The 20,092-nt window shown below is 58.0% G+C and overlaps 1 protein-coding gene across 1 annotated transcript in view; it reads right to left on the bottom strand.

The window, feature by feature from the left end:
* The window catches only part of EFNB2 (ephrin B2), a 36,553-nt gene that overhangs the window by 9,349 nt on the left and 7,112 nt on the right, over positions 1-20,092 (bottom strand). The window contains exon 2 of the mRNA XM_056109809.1: positions 7,665-7,948. Within this exon, the coding sequence (XP_055965784.1) occupies positions 7,665-7,948 (284 nt within the window). The remainder of the gene's footprint in view (positions 1-7,664; positions 7,949-20,092) is intronic.

The following is a 20,092-nucleotide window of genomic DNA, read 5'->3' as shown; positions in this document are numbered from 1 at the left end:
CTGAGGTCCCTGCGTCCATCTGTCCCGGTCACCATTCCCAGGACAGCAACGGATGCACATCAGAAGCCCCCGACTGCCACAGTGATCGGCGCCTTTCGGGGATCTTGCCCCATTCTCTGATTCGGCCCTTACTGCCGAGAGGCTCAGTTGAAAACCCTTTCTGAGGGACAGCGGGTGGGACCAGCCCAGAGAGGGTTCCTCGGGACTACTCCTGGCTCTGTGCTCGTGCTCGGCGAGCGAACCCCAGTGCCCTTGCCAGCCCGGCTATGGTTTTAGAGATGGAGTAGCACCAGGTTACTGAGGGCCTGACTGGCTGCTGGCCAGGATGAGAAGGAGGACACTCTAGGAGCTAACCGGCTGCCCTTCCCTCAGCTTTCTCCAGTCCCTTCCTCCCGTCCACTGCCCGCTGCTCATGGCCTGGAACCGAGAATTGAGGACGTGCTTGGAGCAGGCTGGACGCCCTGGAAGACCAGGCCAGGCCAGCTCTCGTCCTCATGCATGTGCCCTTGGCCTTCACACACGACATGCATGACACATGTGCTCGCAGCACCAGGACACATGTTCCCGGGGACCCCTTCCTGGAGCTAAGGGCTCTGCTGGAGGCACCCACAGCCCCGGCTGGAACTGCGCCTTGGGTGGATGGTTCTTGGTTTGCACCCCAGGGCTGAGTCACTCCCACTTTCTAACTTTGTCTTGTCGTAGGGGCACATTCAACAGTCATGTGTATTTTTGGGGTTTTTTTCCTGTGTAAATTTTTGATTTATTTTTCTTTCACTTTTTTATTTTTATCGGGTTGTTCACAATGATTGACTACATTCAATATTCTAGCACCAATCCCACTGTCATTATTTCGAATTTTCCCACCACCACCCAAGCCTGCCCCAAAGGCAGATGCAAATAATTTATGTTGCATTGCTTGTTATGGGGCTGGAGCAATAGCACGGCAGGTAGGGTGTTTGCCTTGTACTTGGCCAACACAGCTGACCCAAGTTTGATTCCTCCGCCCCTCTTGGAGAGCCTGGCAAGCTACTGAGAGTATTTCGCCCGCGTGGCAAACAAAGCCTGGTAAGCTACCAGTGACGTATTCAATATGCCAAACACAGTAACAAGTCTCACAATGTTACTGGGCCTGCTCGAGCAAATCGATGAACAACGGAGGACAGTGACAGTGCTTGTTATGAATAATCTGCTTACAACGATCCACAAAGGTTTCCTTAGAGGAAAAGTGTGTGGAGATTGTTGTGTCTCACCCTGGTGCCATGAAGCCCTTGATAAGAGATTATAACAGTCACATGGATGTTGAAACTCCAAAGGGACAAAAAGAAGGCGAGTGTCACACTGGTCCCAGAAGGGATCAGACACTCTGAGTGAGCAATGGAACAGCGTCTAGCCGTGTCCGAGGCAAATGGTTCCAAGGGCTTCTCGCATGTCTGCCTCTTAACTGGGGGTTCACAGAAACTGGGGTGGGGGCACGTGCCCGGGGCTACACGTGGCAGTGCTCGGGGCTTGCTTCAGGCTCTGTGCTCAGGGATCACTCTGGAGGAACACACAAGTGGGGCCAGGGGTTGAACCCGGGTGGGCTGCAGGCACGGCAAGGGCTTTACCCCGAGTCTCTCTGGCCCTGGGTGCTCAGCCTTGGCCTTTGAGGCGGCTCTCTCTGTGCTAGTCTGCGTGTCCAGTCTTGTTCGGGGGCTTCCAAGTCTAAGTGAACTTGCCAACTCATAAATACAGAGGGCCAGGGAGCGAGGGAGGGAGTCCTGGGTGAGTGGGGGGCCTCTGACCCCGCAGAGCCCCCATGACTCTCCTTACCCACGCACTCTCCATCCAGGCACCAGGAACAGCGTCCTGAGACGCCCTGGGTGGTAGGGAGCGGGGACATTGTCTCCGCCAGCTGAGGGGGTCAGTCGCCCCCAGCCCAGGGCCCTCCATCCCCTCCCTCCAGCCTGCAGAGCTGGAGCTGGGCACCATAACGTGGGCGAGCACTACGCATGGGCCCTGGGGAGCACTCCTGTGACCTCAGTCCCCAGGGACCGTCTCTTGGACCGATCAGTGGCTCAAAGGGCATCCCTGCCAGCTGGTCTCAGCGATGTGCCCACCCCTCCACCCGGTGTGTCTCTCCCCCATGGCCAATCATGGATGGGACACGGTCGGAGGCTGAGAGGATCCACAGAGACACACGAGTCCCTGCCCAGGGCAGGCAGGTTGGATGGCTAGAGACGGGGGCAAGTGACCACCCCAGTGTCTCCGGAGAAGCCGGGGCCATCCAGAAGCAGAGAGACGCACACACACACACCCACACACACACACACACACATATGCATGCACACACACGTACCAGACGTACACACACATGCACTCACCCAAACACAGGCATGCACATACTCATGCACACACACATTCACACACGCACACACACGCACGTGCGCACACACACATGCACACACACGTGCACACACAGATGCGCACACACATGCACTCACACACACACGCACTTACACATGCATGTGTGCTCACACACATACATGCACACACACACATTTTGGGGGAGGGAAGCCTGGAATAAGGAATGCCGTACCCGGGCAGCCGACAAAGGGAGGGCATGTGCCTGGGCTCCTCTGCAGGCCTGAAGTCCGGGGGCCTCCCACAGCTCCTGTTCAGGCTCACGAGGCTGCGAGCTGGCCCTGGGCACCCAGCTGACTCCCAGTGGAGACTGAGGCCAGGGACACGCCCACCCCCGGCAGCAGCTTAGGGGCACCCACTGGATCAGCGAGTTCTACGACCACCTGCCAAGGGCCCCTGCCTTCGCCCTGACAGCAGAGGGGACCTGCCCAGCCCACTTTACCACAAAGAGGCCTGGGGCCACACATTGGCCAGGCACTTCAGAGAGAACTCCCCCCACCCCTCAGGGCTCCACGTGGGGAAAGGCCATGCCCAGAGCCCTGGAAGCCTCCACACCGCACAGAGGAAAGGTTGCAGAACCCTGCAAACAGCCTAGCGGCCAGCCACAGTCAAGCCCCAGGAAGAAGGGACCATCCCCAAGAGAACAGAGACGCACACAGGAAGCCAGGGTGAGCCAGGCCGGGCCCGGGCCTTGCACATCTGCCTTTCACTCTATTCTCAGGCAAGCCTTGGAATTTCCTTCAGCAATATTTACTCAGAAGTGTGTTCGTGGCTTACAAAAACAAAACAACAACCACAAAAGCAAAGCTAATGATGATGGAGCACCCTGATCTCGCATGCTCTAGGGGTGCCGGAAGGAGCCCAAGGACAGGTTCAGAAACGGGCCTCCAGGAGAACCTCTCCAAGCCGGGCCTCGGTGCTAGAAGCTTCCAGACGCCTCCCCAAGCTGGGCCTTGGTGCTGGAAGCTTCCAGACATCCCTCCAAGCCTGGGCCTTGCTGCTGGAATCGACATGAAACACCAGAGAGACGCGTGAGGCTAAGGAAGGGCGCGAAACCCCCAGCCTGGCCTGGGCCTGGCTTGCCAGGACTTGGGTCAAGGCAGAATCTCCTCCTGGGGCCGGGGCGGACCCTGTGATGCCAGAAGCCACCTCAGCGCCTTGGTAAGGGCGAGCTGTGAGTGCCCAGTGTGCCCACCCAGCCACTACACTTTGTTCTGGTGCTTTCCTGGCAAACGGGGTGGTACGGGGCGGGCGGGACATGCCAGAGCTGCAGGCACTTGCATGCAACCTTGCTACACACGACAATGCATCATACAAGCACTGCTGCACGGCACACAGCAGGCCCAGCCGCATTCCGGCACCGCCTCTGGTCACGCAGCTGCCAGACCTTCCCCAATGCCAGGCACCGTGAGCCAGAGCGGGGACTAGTTGCAGTGCGCTGGGCTCCAGGAATAGCCAGGAGGGCGGAGCCCACGAAGCCCCCTCGGAAACGTAAGGAAGCTGGAACAGCGTCCGAGAGAAAGAGAGAGAGAGAGAGGGACAGACAGACAGACAGACAGACAGACGGGCATCCAGAGGACCCGCTCTGCCTGGAGGAATGTGCACCAAGGCAGGATCCACAGGACTCTTCAGACCAAGCAGTCCCCACACCCCCCTCAGGGAAGACACACAGATTGTGTTATGCAAACGAAGCCCCAGGCTAATTAAGGAAATAGGTCACTCGAAAAAGTCAATTTTGAACATGAAGACGAGCCATCTATATCATTTTGCCACATGTCAAAACAAATAATCATCTGAGGAAAGAATTAATGAGGACGCCTATCATTTCGTCTTGGAACTTCCTGGCGGGGGGGGGGGGGGGGACGGCGTGGACCGTCCCTGGGGTTCCAGAAAAAAGCCAATGCGCTTCCATGGCTCGGTGAGGCTTGTGACAGTCTACACCTGACTGCGTAGGAACGGGATGGCGGCCGATTCTGTCCACCGCAACAGGTTACGCCGTGTAGACAGGAGGCCCCACCGAAATGGATGTGTCTGTAGCATCGTCCAAGGTTTCTTTTTCATCTTTATCTTGGGGGGGATCGCACCTGGCTGTGCTCAGGTCTGACTCCTGGCTCTGCACTCAGGGCTGACTCCTGGGGTGCGGGGAATCAAATGTGGGCCAGCAGCATGCAAGGCGAGCGTCCGACCTGCTGTAATAACACTCTGACCCGACAAACTCTCAAACGGACACCTTCGCCCTAAGTCCACTCAGGTTCAAAACCGCCCTCCTGAAGTGCGGGACAAAAAAACAGGCCCCTGGGTTCCCAGGAGGCCATTCCTGCAGGGACTCGCTCAGCCAACAGCCCGGGGACCCTCAGGGAGGCAGGCACAAGCCACGGCCACGCTCCTCCCTGGGGAAGCAGGGTCCACACGACTCTCTTCTGACTCTGGAATGTGCCTGTGGATTCGAGGCCCAGCTCTGGCGCTTCACCTACAACACGTCTTGAAGCAACTCAAACCCTCTCCTTGGCCTCTGCCGCAAAATGAAGCGTTGGCTTGACGTGGGACACAGACGGTCTTGAGCTGAGTCCTTCCTCTCTGGCCCTTGGGGAGGCCGGCAGTAATCTGAGTGTGAAGTGCGCAGCCGACGGAGGGGAAGGGAGACGGGAATGAGGGGCTTGGAAGATCTCCACGTGGGCACCTTGGGGTTCTTCTTGTTGTTGTTTGGGGGTCACACATGGTGGTGCTCAGGGATCACCCCTGGTGGGGGGGAGGGCCCTAGGGGGTGTCGTGGATTGCACCTGCGTCTGGCGCTGTCCCTGGAGGCAAGTGTCCCTTCGGCTGAGCCTTGGCTCGGCCTCTGCCTTGGGACTCTGAAGTGAGCAGTGACTTCTAAACCTACTGTATGTGTTTTTTTGTTTTGTTTTTGTTTTTTTCCTGGCTCTGCACTCAGGAATTACTCCTGGTGGTGCCCGGGGGACTATAATGAGATGCTGGGAATTGAACCCGGGTAGGCCGCGTGCAAGACAAATGCCCTCCCCGCTGTGCTATCGCTCCAGCCCTCCAAACCTATTTTAGAAGGTGTTTTCCTCACACCCCATGTCCTTTTCAGAGCCCGGCTTAACAAGAGACGGTGAGAAAAGGGCTTCTGTGCTTCCCCACGTGATCTAATGCATCTCTCAGGGTGAAGCGGGGCTGGGCGGGTGGAGGGGTGGGGGGGGGGGGGGTTGGCAGGGCAAGTCCTTGCTCTCTGATCCCTGCAGCCCACCAGCCCCCAACAAGCACCAGCCCTGTGCTGCGCCGACCTTGAAGTCACCAGCCCCTGCTCCCAGACTCTCCCCTCCTGGGCAAGCATGTGTTTCCCCACACAGATCACAACTGCACGTGGGTTCTGGGGGCCAGAAGCCTGCCACCGAACCAACTCATGGATATATATATTTTTCTCTTTTAACAAAGAAAACTAGATGTTTCTAAAATTAATGCTAATCATAAATATCAAATTTGTGTGAACTCTCTACATGAAACCCCAAAGGCTATTTTTTTTCTAATTTTTTTTCCACTTTTTGGGTCACACCCAGCGATGCACACGGGTTACCTCCTGGCTCTGCACTCAGGAAGTCACTCCTGGCGGTGCTCGGGGGACCCTATGGGATGCTGGGAATCGAACCCGGGTCAGGCGCGTGCAAGGCAAACATCCTCCCTACTGCGCTATCACTCCAGCCCCAGGCTGCTATTTCTTTTTCTCGTGTTTTCCATATGCCCAGATCCCACTCGCATCCACACAGGAAGTGACAGCCGAGGCGGGCAATAGGGCTGGGGCTGGTGTGCCCTGCAGCGCCCACTGCATGCCCGGCCCCTCGGCGAGTCCCGGGAGCACCAGTGTCCCCAGGACACCTGTGGTCTCAGTGTCCCCACTCTCCCTCAGCCCTCCTGGGGCCCTGGTGGGGAGTGAGCCCTGTCCACACCACAGGGCAGTCTGAACCCCTTGATGACCACTCCCTCAGTGAGACTCTGGACGCCTGGCAGTTCCACGTCTCTTCCACCACGTTACGGCTGCACGCGCCCAAACCTGTCCTTTATTTCACACGCTTTGCCACCCCTCTGCCTTGCCCTTCGGCGTACTTTTTACTTTCATTTTTATCCTTTACCTCGCCAAGGTCCCTCTCGGTTTCTGATTCCTCCGGGGAAGCCCTCTCTGGGACGCTGAAAAACTGCTGCTTCGGGACGAGAAAACCAGACACCTCCCCTGGACACCCATGACCATCTTGGCACCCAGTGCTCAGGAGTCACAGACCCCCAGGCCCCGAACGGGGGTGGGTACTGCGGAAGCAGCCAGGAGGTGGCCAGGGCAGATCGGGGTTGGGGCTGGGGGAAAGGCACCTTCCCTCGTCCCTGCTCTCAGGGAGTCCGGCTGGAGACAGAACCACAGAGCCAAGAAGCCAAGAACAAACGCTGCCATTGTCTGCCGCTCACTCAGCCACCTGAGGGCCCCGGGCCCAGGAGCACCCCGGGTCAGCACCAGGCCATCCTGGACTCTAGCTCCTGCCCCCTGGGGACCAGCACGAACCTGACTCCCAGCCTGAGCAGCCACCTTGCTCCTAAAACAACGCGCCTGTTACCACAGAGACAGACACGACCCAACTCCATCTCCAGCCTCAAATCTGGTCTCCCTGGTGCTGTCCACGTGCATGTGGCTCGCTCAGGACCCACATCTTTGGCACCTAGGCCCTCCCCTTCTCTCAATGGACGCTTTCAGGAGGGACGGGAACTTTGACAGCATCCCCTCACTGCGGGGCCTGGCGCTCACCCCAGCTTCGGCTATACAACAAACCCTAGATGCATGGATAGATGGATGGATGGATGGATGGAAGGATAGACCGATGGAAGGATGGAAGGATGGATGAATGAATGGATGGATGGGCAGACGCACAGATGGATGGATGAGTGCAAGGATGAACAGAGAAGAAATGGCACAAGATTTACCTATCACAATCTCACCCATGTCCTTAAGAACAGTTTGTCAATAGAGACGCTGAGTAGATTCCGAGATCCACTTTTTCAATACTATACAGCTCTACTTTTTTTTTTCTCCCTCTTTGGGTATTGATAGTAATGAGTACCATCAGGCCCTCATTCCGTTAGATTTTCTTTAAAAATCTTCAGCAAAGATGCTCACCCAATTATTTGCCACAATAAGCATTTTTTCACAAAAACAGAAACAGTCAATACCAACCGATTTAGCTTATCCTAATTTCTATGAGACAAACGGGTAGAATCATACTTACATATAATGTAATAATCTCTGTTCTTCTGAAATTCTAGCCCCCAGAGGTTAGGGCTGAATTCTTGAAACTTGATGGTGAACTTCACGTCCTGGTCCGGCTTGGCACAGTTGAGGAGGGGGGTGTTTTCCTTCTTAACTGTGCATCTGTCCGCCTGGTCCTTATCGACCATATAAACTTTATAATATTCATACTGGCCAACAGTCTTAGAGTCCACTTTGGGGCAAATAATATCCAATTTGTCTCCTATCTGTGGGTATAGTACCAGTCCTTGTCCAGGTAGAAATCTAGAAACATGAAATGAAAAAAAAAATACATAAGGCATTGAGTGGATAAGAATCATAGTGGCTAAATCACTACAGTACAGATAGGAAATATCAAAAACCAACCACACTTGCATGGGGCAGGAGAATCAGCAGCCGCTCGGGGGGGCACGGGCCGGCTGTTTGGGAATCAGAGAAAGTGAGTCTCCCGCCCGGTGCAGACAGCAAGGGCTCAGCCCGCACCCCTGGACCCAACCCTGCGGTCAGCGAGGGCACCATGCACCCCTCGCCTGCCTGCAGCATTTCGGGGTGCCTTTGTGTGGCATCCCAGGAGAGGCGCTCTTTGGCGGGAATCGCGCCCCCCCCCCCCCCGCCTGTTTGGCTGTTTTTTAAACCCTGGCAGCCTTCCTTGGTGGCAGCGGGGCCAGGGACCACCAGAGTCACTAGCAGTCCTAGCAGTCGGCTGTCCTGTTAAGTTTCCATTTGCTGTTGCTGTTAATTAACAGGCAAGTTTCATCAAGAATGTTTCAAATGACTTATCATAATTAGTCACCGATCAAACAATGGGCTTCTTATTACCCGAACAAAAGCCATGTCTTAGGGACCCATAAAAGATAAGCAGGAATAATTAGCTGTGCTATTGGTTTGGTGGCCAGGTGAGGAGTGCCCCCGGCGGCATGGGGGCAGGTCACGGGCATCCTCACTCTAGAGATCGGGGTCCCCTCCCCCCCCCAGACGACTCACTCCAATTAGTTCTGAGCAACCCCCACCCCCCAAAACCCAGCTCGGAGCATCCCCACACTCCCCCCCCTCATTCCCGCCCGGTTGCCTGACTGTTGACAGATCTTTGTTCATGGGGAGTTTCTGAAAAGAGAAACAAGAGCTTCCAAAGGAACACCCTGGGACAAGTGCTCCCTCCAGCAACGCACTTAGGAACCCCTCCTGTCCTGATGCAGCCAAGCCCGCAGGCTCATTAAAATATTAAAGGGAGAACAAAGCAGCACGTGGGAGACCCTCCCAGCCCCCTCCCCGGAGCAGAGCGGGGGACCACCAGCCACCACCACTAAGAGGCTGTGATTCAGCAAGTGCAGAAGCTGGGAGGGTGGGGTGCTGCCCCCCACCCCGATTCCCAATCCGGCCCCTGGGGTAAGCAGGTTATGATTTATAACGAGGAACGGCATTTTCTGAAAGGGACATGAACGAGGCTGGTTGGAGGCATCGTGGAACAGAACAGAAATTTCCCGATAGGTTTATGTTAGGAACCAGTGCTCGGCATGGCAGGGAAGGTGCAGGACTCGCTTTCCCTGTGGGGAGTGGGAAGGACCCTGTCACTGTCCCCAGACGGCAGGGACCCCCCAGCGGGGGCGGGCAGGGTTGGGGGGCGCCTTTTAGGGTAGGAGGTCCTTCAGGAAGGGAGCCCGAAATTCTAGCAGAAGACAAAAAGTTAAAAGGAACCATCTTCACGTCTTTCCTTCTTTCCGTAAAGATGCCAAAGAAAGAGTTTCCATATAATGGATGACCCATTCCACACATCCCTGTAGGGGTCCCTGAAGAACTTTCCAGAACTTTTGACCCATGTCCCTCAACACTTGTCAAAAGAACTTTCTGGGTCATTTCTACAGTTTCTCGGGGGTGGAGATGCTTCAAAACTCCCAAGTCCAGAGCACTGAGCCAGGGCCATGGCCGGGCAGGGGCTAGGGGACTGCCCAGGCCTCGGGCGCGTTTCTCTGCCCCTCCCCTCCCACAGTTCCATCTCTCTGTCAGTCAAACACACCAGGAAGGGCTGAAGCCAAGTGTCTGTGGCAAAGCTCGGCATGTCCCTGGACATGGACACGTACATAGCATGGGGGAGATGCCCTGCTCCACTACAGTGCTCCCCTATGCACCCCTACAGTGCTCACCTATGCTCCCTTATAGTGTTCATCTCTGCTCCCCTAAAGTGCTCGCCTCGGCTCCCTTAAAGTGCTCACCTTGGCTCCCCAACAGAGCACGTCCTCTGCTCATCCCCGGAAGTGTCCTGGGCTGTGAGCGCCAAAGCCCCTCCCCGCCCCCACCGGCACCCACCACACACCCACACGTCCCCGACACCTGCTCCCGTCACGGCTGACCCCATGGGTCGTGAGTCACAAACGCTCCCCACAGCTGCCCGAGTGCACTCGTCACCCGCCTCTGCCCGCCACCTCTTTCCCTGCCCACGGCCCACCTCTTCACAACCGCCCTCTCTGAGGGGCGGGCCCAGAAATCCGGGAGCAGGGTCCCTGCATGGCCACCAGCCAGACCCACTGACTCGGTTCTTGGAAGAAACACCCGGGATGCCCCAGACCCCTCTCGGGTTATGTTAGACACAAGCAGCGTGTCCTGCTGAGTGGACATGTCCTGCTGCCCAGGAAGGAGGCCCTCTCCGCCCACAGAGCCCGGGCCCAGCCTGGCCAGCGCTGGCGGGGTGGGGAAGAAGAAGAGCTGCCCATGGGCATCTCGTCCTAGCACACAAGGCTCTCGGCTTCTGGGGGAAGGGGGACACGGATGGCCCAGGAGAAACTGACCACCAGGGCAGGGCAGGGCAGGCCACGCTACCCCCATCCACAGGTGCGATGTGCCCCCCAGATGGCAGACAGCAGTCAACTCCAGACTCTGCAAAGCGCCAACCCCTCAGCACCCACCCGGGCAACACTGAGGCAGAACCAGGCACTCTGGGGGGCCGGAGGGATGGCCGGGCAGGGAGGGCATGGTCACGTGGGCTGGGGCTGCCCGGGTTCCATCCTGGAACCCCACAGGCTGTCCTGAGCACAGAGCCGGGAGGAAACCCTGAGCACTGTCAGGTGCAACGCCGACGAGAGAGTGCTGAGGAAGTTTGTACGAGCGTTCCTTTGAAAAATGACTGCTTTAGGGGCCCGATTGCTTTAGCACAGTGGAGAGGGCATTTGCCTTGCACGCCGCCAACCCGGGTTCGATTCCCAGCATCCCATATGGTCCCCCGAGCACCACCAGGAGTAATTCCTGAGAGCAGAGCCAGAAGGAACCCCTGAGTATTTATTGCCAAGTGTGACACAACAAGCAAAAATAATAATAATACTGCTTTATTTAAATTAAAAACCAACAAGCACCTCACTCAGTGCCTTAGCGGCTGACTTTAGAATCTACACACCACAAGGGCTGTCAGGCAAATGCTCTGGGCTCTGGGAATTTACGAGCTTACCCTGCGGTCAGGCAGGGCCGGGCTGGCTGAGTCAGCACAGGCCCCGGGGCCCACAGCTGTGTGTCCCCTCACTCCTAGGAGCTGCTGAGGCAGCAGAAGGGAACAGACCGGCGATGAGAAGCCAAAGGTCAGGCCATTACCTCACGCCTAGAATGGGATCTGCGGCCAGGACCTCCGGGCAGGTGGGCCACCAGCAGGAGGGGGATTCCCAGGTGGGTGGGAAGGGGCAGTGTTTGGGGGCTTCCCCGGAGCACTGGAATATGAGTCTTTTCTCCTGCCCACGGGGCCCTTCCAGGACCCCCAATAACAAGGCACTTTGGCCAAGAGCTCCCTGGCTCTGGACGCGTGCTAGCGGCCAGGTGCTAACCACTTGCTTGCTGGAGATCATCCCGGCAGGACCCTTTGACTCTGAACGACATTAGGGGGCAATCAGAGAAAGTCTGGGGGCGCCCTAGACAGCTGGGTGCGGGAGCCCGGCCGGTCAACCTTACGCCAGGAAGCCGAGGAAGAGGGTGATTACAGAACTGCTATTCCAAGGGATAGTAGAGATGGAGTCCAGACAGTTCATGCAGAAAGAAAAAAAAAGGGGGGGGAAAGGAAGAATCTACAGCCCCATTTTTCAGGAGAGACAAACCCTGTGGAACTGGGGGGGAACTCCTGGCTCTGTGCTCAGGGATCACACCTGCCCGGGCTGAGAGGACCATACAGGATACTGGAGATCAAGCCTGGGATGGCTTCGTGCAAGGCCTTATCCCCTGGACTCTTCCCGGCCCCTCTACTGTACTTCTGATTTTAAAATGAGCAATTCTGGGGTTGGAGTAATAGCATAGCGGGGAGGGCATTTGCCTTGAATGCGGCTGACCCGGGTTTGATTCCCAGCATCCCATAGGGTCCCCTGAGCACCTCCAGGAGTAATATTCTTGAGTGCATGAGCCAGGAGTAACCCCTGTGCATTGCCAGGTGTGACCCAAAAGGGAAAAAAAAAAAAAGCGATTCTCTGAGTTAAGAGTCAGCCAGTGCTCAAGCTGTTTCCTCTGAAACACTGGGTCTTGTGTTGAGAATTATCAATTCAAGATTGCTTAGAAACTCACTGAGTAACACAGACATCTGGTCTACCCCGGCTCTAACTAGATGCTCACGGCCAACCCTGACCTCAAAATCAGCCAGCTTAGGAAGGACAAACCAAAGAATAATTGTGAGGATGATCAGGTCACCCAAAGAAGCTCCCTCCTCAGGGCCCTGCCTCACACCTGAGGTTGTTTGAGTTTGGCTGCGCCCAAACAGAAAGTAGTTAGAGGTATCGTTTCATCAAGTCTGCCAGGTTTAAATCCAGAGAGAAGGCCTAGAGTTATGGGCCCCTGAGAGCCTGTTTCCGCAGGCCAGGGGCCCCAGGAGGGGCTGGGGTGGGGGGGTCCCTCCCTCCCCAGCACGAGTCTCAGCCAACTTCTTGGGCAGGCCAAGGAGAGCTGTAAACTGACTGGATAGTGCACAGCGGCCTAAGCTAATAGCTCAGGCTTCCCAAAGTCACCCCGCCTGAAAGGACACAGCGCAACCTTGCCTTTTTTTCAAGACATCATTTGATTACCTCTCAAATTTAATCCCTGTTTTTAAAAGTTACTCATCAAACCAGACTCTCGTACCTCACAAGGGAATACGCTGAATCAACCTAATAAACTAAATTAGACATTAATAACTAGGAACCTAGATTAGATCTCTGATCATCTAAATTAGACACTTCATCATTGTAGGAGCTTTTTTTTTTTTTAATAACACAACTATGAGGTGACACGTTGTTCTTTGAAGTTTTGCCCACACGAGAGCCCGTGCACGATGAGGCACTAAGGCAGGGAACGTTCCTGGCCTGTCAGCTGAAGGGACGGTCACTCCGGCTGGGCCGCGTCTGTTCATCTGCGAGCAGCTGCAGCAGGGGGACAAGTGGACAGGCCCCCACGGCAGAGGGTCTGGGACGCCAAGAGCTCAGAGACGGGGGCCCGGGGAGCCACCAGGGCACCCCCGGCCCTCACACAGGCCTCTCGGAGCAAGTGTCTGGCGCTCGACCCCCCGGCCCCCAGTGTCAGCGAGTGGAACGGCCAAAAGGCGAAGCAGATTCCCTACTGCTGCCTACCACGTCAGGACAGGAGTAGCCGGTCTGGCAAAGGCTGCCGTGAGGCCAAATGATGCCAAACTAACCTGACAGCCAGCAAGCCAACTCAGCCCGCTGAGGCCTCGCCAGGCCAGTGGCCTAGAGAGAAAGGCCGGGGACGGCCACCTCAGGGGGGTCTCGGCACCCCCACGGCGCTGCAGCAGGTGACCAGCCTGCTAAAGAAGGCCAGGTGCCACTCCCCGCCTCCGGAGTCAACGGTCGGTAGAGCAGGGTCCAGTCAAGCAGGAGACACCGCTTCCTAGGCCTGTGCCCAGCTGCAAAGCCCAGCTTGGAATGTGCCCGCGGTTACTATGCACGCACGCACACACGCACATGGGGTGTGTGACCCACTCTGCAGAGCACACACACGCACACACACTCTCACACACATATTCACACACATACTCTCACACACACACCCTACACACATACACACTCTCACACACATAAGTCTTACTCACACACACCCTCACACACACATACACACATACACACTCTCACACATATACTCTCACACACATACTCTCTCACACACATACTCTCACACTCACACACACTCACACACACACATACTCTCACTCACACACTCACACTCTCACACACACATATTCTCTCTCACAAACACATCCGCTCACGCACTCTCTCTCTCACACACGCACACACACAAACACACACACGCACGCACACAGGTGCAGGGTCAACGCAGGAGTTTTACCCAGAACTGCTTTAAGCTGCTGTGTGGGGCAGTGGCATCAGCAGCTCCCTAGGGCTCTGTGTTTTCTAGAATCATCCCAGGGCCGGAGAGGTGCCACAATGGGTAGCGCACCTGCCTGCAGGCAGTCAGAGTGGGTTGGATCCCAGCACTCAGCGGGTCCCCGAGTGTCAGCAGGGGTGAACCCTGTGGGCAGAGGCAGCAGCAGCCCTGTACATGCTGGGGATGGCCCCAAACCCCCACACCCAGAGTCGTCCCAGATGCACCTCCCCACTCTGGCTCAGGCTGTCTCCACTTCCTTCCGAGGCTGCGGGCAGGCAGGGCCCCCTCTGCCCCCTCCTTCATGTTCTGCAGCGCCTGCTTGCGACCCCACACTAGTTACCTGAGGACTCTCTAAGGCTTGGGGGCCGCTTTATGCGGGCTACAGTCATTAGACGGTACCAAGCAACACCATCAAGGCCTGGGGTCTCCGACAGCCAGTTTATGCCGACAAGTGACCAGAGCGAGGTTCGGGCAGGCTCAGCGCCACCAGGCCGGGCGAGCGGGTTGCAGTCCGGCCACAGGTGGCTGACCGGAGACCCCATTACATGACAAAGTGAGGGACAAGCCTGGGCGTCTCCAAGGAGCACACTTTGGGTCTGCCACACCGTGGAAAGCACGTGCTGTTCCCCGGACACTCTCCTTGGGATGAGCGTGGACCAAGGCAGCGGGTCGGGGAGGAGGAGCCCCCCCGCAGGACCCACACCCCTGCCTGCTTCCTGAGAAACCTGGGGCGGGTGGCTGGGATAGCCGGGATAGGACACACCCTGGCCCAGAACTTCCTCCTGCACTCAGACCTGCCTGGCCCATGGGCGCTGGGGCAGCGGCCAGGCAGCAACCCTCAGCCCCTTCCACCAAGGCACCAGGCCTGGCAGAGAGTGGGGGGGAGAGGGGGGGTGTTCCATAAACAGGCAGGCGGCCCCGGCTGGCATCACCTCTGACTTAGAGAGATGCTGTCCCAGCTTCAGAAGAGATCTTCTAAACGCCCCCAAAGAGAAGTGATTGATCTCCAATGAGGAGTAAAAGCCAGGCCCAGGAAAGACGGCAGGAAGAGCTCCGCAAGAAATACTTGGGGGAAAAAAAATACCTTTTTTTGGTGGATAGTACTTTACTGCCCCCTTTTGCACTTTAACATCTGAACAAGATTCTGCAGGAGCCAATTCTGAAACCGGAGAGAGGCAGAGGGGGTGGGGAGCCATGGGGAGTCAGGTGTACGCAGAATTAGGTTACCAGGTCCCCCAGCCAGCCAGCGTGGAGGGGCACGGGATCACCTGGGCGCTCCGGTGAGCACACGGGCACCTTCCCCTCCCGGCACCTCCCAAGCCTCCAAGAAGCAGGTAGTAATTGGAGGCCTTAATGGGCATTCCTGCTTCCCTCTGAAGGTGTAGGTGTGCTGGAGCGATTGTCTGTTTTCACAGGTGCCCCTCCCTTTTTTTTCACACTCTTCTAAAACAAATACCATCTGCAACACGAACCTGATTTATCCGAGGGAAAGAAAAAGAGAGAAAAGCAGGCTCCCCGATCAGGGACCATTAAAGCATTATAAAGCTGAGAGCCAAGACTGGGGGCCTGGCTGGGTGCAGGGGGGGGGGGGGGCGGGGGTAGGGGGATGCATTTGCAACTTCACACCAGCCACAGTGCAGCAACTTTTCAAGGGAAGGAAAGATGAGAAGCAGCAGGAACTGCAGCCCAGGCTCACACAAACCTGTTGGGCAACTCCTCTGGGCCGAGGGACCCCAACGGGCTTCGGGCTTAGGGCTGGGCAAAGGTGCATTTTATCAAGCCAGACTCTGCCCTGGCGCCCGGGGTTGGCCGGGCCAGGCCCTGGGCCCTCCGCCTGCATTTGACAGTCTGTGTCACTGTGTGGACTTGGATTTGATTCTAATCCATTTCCCTCTGTCACTTGACAATTACCGTGCAAGTCAAAATAATATTAAATTTCACAGCCTGCGAGGCGGCACAATGGAGTGAAAGCGGACTCCTTTTGATGTTAATCTTGTTTTTTTTTTATTTGTGATATAATGCTCCAAACACGGGAGGGGCGGGGAGGGTGGAGGGGCGTGGCAAAGGGAAGCTTAGTTTCAAATGCTCACCGTGTTAAGAATCCCCTGCATTTCCATGTCCTTTTGGGAAGCTCAGGCCTCTTTTTTTCCCCACTGTGGAACTCCCTGATCTCAGCGGGCAGCTCAGGGGGAGCGGAGCCCGGGCAACACACCCAGGACACGGGGTGGGGTCTGCTCTCCCCTAGCTGGGCCGAGAGAGTGTATCTGGGCCACGACACACACCTCAAACCCCAACCAAGGAGATACCGGGTGGCAGGGCCAGATGGAGCCCCCAGCGGCCAGAGAGCAACTCCAGGCCCTGCAGAGACTGGGACGGGGGCTCTGGGTCCAGCGGGGGCAAGGCCAGGAGTCCTGGGCGGGGGGGGGGGCCCTGTCCCGAGGGTCCCACGCAAGCATCTCCCCCCATGGCGGCCCAGTGTGATGAGTTTGCTCCTGGGGGGCCTTCCAGTAGGAGCCTCTTAAAGGCAGGAGGCCTCCAGGATCCTGGGCGGCCCCCGAGCGACACAGCTGCCAGGTGACTGACAGGCCAACCCACCTGCTCGGGCTAAGCTGAGGCGCCTGCCACATTCCCCGGGGCCGGAGGGAACCTGCACCCTCCTGGCTGCTGTCGCCCCCACCCGCCTCCTGGCACTGCAGCCGACACCGCTCCAGGCCTCATCTGTCCTGCCGCCACCCCCGCACCCATGTCTCGGGGCTGAATGTGGGGGGCCACATGGACCCACAGAGGGAGGGTCTGCTCTCATCACTGGAGCGATAGCACAGCGGGCAGGGCATTTGCCTAGCACACGGCCAACCTGGGTTTGATTCCCAGCATCCCATAGTGTCCCCTGAGCACCACCAGGAGTAATTCCTGAGTGCGTGAGCCAGGAGGAACCCCTGAGCATCGCTGGGTGTGACCCAAAAAGCAAAAAGAAGCAGGCCAGAAGCCCATGGTCCTGCGGGCCGCCTCTCGGGATTGCCCACGTCCAGCTGCACGCAGGGGCCGTGGGTCAGGGGGGGTGTCTGGCAGGGGGCCAGCCGGAGACCAGCAGGGCAGGAGAGCACGGGAGGCCCTGCAGAAGGGGGTGCCCACTGCCCACGGGGGCCCGGCACCATGCAGGAGTACTCCCCCATCCCCATCCAGCTACTCCTCCACCCCCATCCAGCTGAGGTGGCTGCGAGGAAAGAGCCAAACTGGCAGCAGAAGGCGGCAGAGGAGGGACACCCAGGCCCCGCACACTGAGAGGCCCGAGATCCCGCACGCGGGCGCAGCCAGCGGTCAGCCCGGGGCTCCCCACTCGGCTCCCCGGGGCCCCTGGAAGCAGGCCGCTCCGGAGCCAGGCACGTCAGAAGCCAGACGGGCCCTCCTGAATGGAGCCGCAGGCAGGACGCCAGGCTCCCGCCTCGCTGCCGAAATAGGCCTGGACTTGATTTGAGTATTCTCAGCTCTGACAAGCTGGAAGCTGGCAGCGGTCCCCAAATCCAAAATAAAATGGCATTTAATTGTGACTAGACTCGAAAAAAAGATGTCATCCCATCTCCTTAGCCTGATGGCGTGAGCCCGCGAGGCCTGGCCCTCCGCTCCCAGCCCAGGGACGCCCAGGCTGAAGTGGCCACAGAAAGGCACAGAGAGTCCAGTCCCGGGCGTGTCATGCCACAGGCCCCTGGGCCTGACTTCCAGTTTCCACTGGGCGGAGCTGAGTATGGCCAACCAGCCACAGGACCTTTGCAGACTAAGTACACAGGAAGGGGCTGCCCCAAGCCAGCCCAGGGGGACCCAGACCTCCCCTTCCACCTCCCCCTGGCAAGTGCTCTGAGCAAAAACACACTTCATCTCACGACGGGATTCTGAACTGCTCCACGCCACGGCAGACACAGGACCTGGACGGGCCAGGCCGAACTGTCCTGCAGACGGTCCCCCTTGGTACTCGAGCATGGAGGCGAGTGAGTCAGAGCCTCAGTTTCCCCACCGCGGCCCTGGAGAGGAGCCAAGTGCCCCACGCCCACCCCACCCCCGAGGCTGAGCACTAAAGGCTCCTCAAACGGGCGCCCCAGCCCTGGGGAACAACAGCCACGGGCCAGGTCAGATCCAGGCAGAAGGCCACCCGGGGTCCCACGTCCGGGTTACCCTGTCAGGACACGCCCAGTGGCCTGGCCTCGTGACGGGGGAGAGTGTCCTGCATGGGGCCCCGAGCAGAGGGTGTCAGGAATGCCTGCCCGTCGGGGGTCGAAACCAGGGGACAGCTGCACAGTCAGAGACCCCAAGAGGCACACACCAGCATCCTTTGCCACATTCCATTCATCCTGTTCCTGTGCAGGGAGCAGAGAGTGAACAGGGAACTCTTACCAACAGTCCCTGGCATTTATGGGCTGGTGGATCCAGGCAGAGAACGAACCACCCCTTCAAGTCCCAACCACGTCTGACCCCAGCCTCGACTTTACGACTCTTTGATTCAGCCCTCGCTCATGAATGCCCCCGTTTTATAGAAGGGGCAATCGGGGAGGCTGGGAGGGTGCTGCCCTCATGTTTACAGCAGGCCAGGGTGCACCTGTACTCCCTCCGCCAGCCAGATTCCAAAGCAGCTAGTGGAACCAAAAAAAAAAAAAAAAAAGAATGTGGCATGTGGCATGTGGCCCTGTGGCTGCTGGGGTCCACTAGGTCCAGCTGCTCACACCCCTCGACTGAGTTCTAAAAACCGCGGCGCCCAGCCAGAGGCTGAGACCACCCCTGTGGAAAGGAGTGGGGGAGAGGGTGTCTCCCCTGGGTGGGTCGTCACAGCTCCCGCACTCACAGCCCGCCATGCTGGGATGTGGGGCCAGGCCCTCACCCTTCTTCCAGGACCCATCCACACCCCTCTCCAGGCTCACCACCCCCCAGGCCCCACCTGCTAGTCAGGTCCCTGCGCCTGTGGGGTGGGGCGTCCCCCCTAATAAAAGCTTATGGAGCAAATGGATGACTCAGCGCATGACTGACAGAGGGACACCTGCACCAGGCAGGGGTGGGGGCGGGGAGCGGCGCAGTTGGGGGTCTGGGCTGAGGCTCTCCAGGCCCCTGCCACGGGGAGATCTCCAGGGAGAGAAGCTCCCTGCAGGGGTCTCCCCTCTCTGCCCCATAGAAGGGTCAGTCCCACCTCCCAGGTGACTCCCGTGACTCCCCAGCAGGGCTATCTGGTCTCCAGAAGCGGGTGCGAGGAACCCACCAGCATGGGCACTCAGGGGGGACAGAACAGCCCTGGGCACTGCTCTGAGCACCCCAGGGGGTCGTGCTTCCTGTGCCCGGAGGGTCTGGCTGCCCGCCACCCATGGGAGAGGAGAGGGCAGCACAGACCAGAGAGAAGGCGGCTGTCCACCCCAGAGAGAAGGGCCTTCCCCGGACCGGACAGTCCGCTAGGGTCAAGGTCCATCTACGGAGACAGGGGCCCAGAGGCTCTGCCCACTTCCTGTCCCAGGCTCACCACAGTCAGACTCCCAGACCCAAGGTGGAAGTGAAGACTCCCACTTTCTCCCTCTTTCTGCCAAAAGTTGCCCTTTTGGGGGGCCGGGGGGAGGCACACTCGGCCATGCTCAGGGCACTGCTGCCAGGTCAGCCGTGTGAGAGACCAGCACCTTCCTGTGGCATGACCCCACGGACGCCTCCGGCTCGGGTGACCCTTCCTGAGTGAGGGTAGCCGCAGCTGAACAGTCCCACCCTCGGGTGACTCTTCCCACACAGGCCCCAGGAACCCCCCCAGGCTCTGGGGTGGGAGGAGGGGCCCAGCCCTGAGGGCGGGAAGGAGGGAGTTTCAGGCACCAGCTCTGCAGATCAGAGTGACAGGCAGGGATGAGGCACAGAAGTGCCCGCGCACACACACATGTGTGTATGTGTGTATGTGTGTGTGTGTGTGTGTGTGTGTGTGTGTGTGTGAGAGAGAGAGAGAGAGAGAGAGAGAGAGAACAGCAGGATGCGTGCATTCACACCTGCACACACAAGTAGCAGCTGATCTAGAACAATCCTCCTGTCCCACGTGAACCCTGCGAGCCTGGAGTGTGGCAGTGC

This window comes from Sorex fumeus, unplaced genomic scaffold (assembly GCF_029834395.1).
Source record: "Sorex fumeus unplaced genomic scaffold, SorFum_2.1 ptg000008l, whole genome shotgun sequence".
Classification (NCBI taxonomy): domain Eukaryota; kingdom Metazoa; phylum Chordata; class Mammalia; order Eulipotyphla; family Soricidae; genus Sorex; species Sorex fumeus.
Note: the sequence above shows the minus strand (reverse complement) of the source record. Positions and strands in the feature narration are given on the sequence as shown.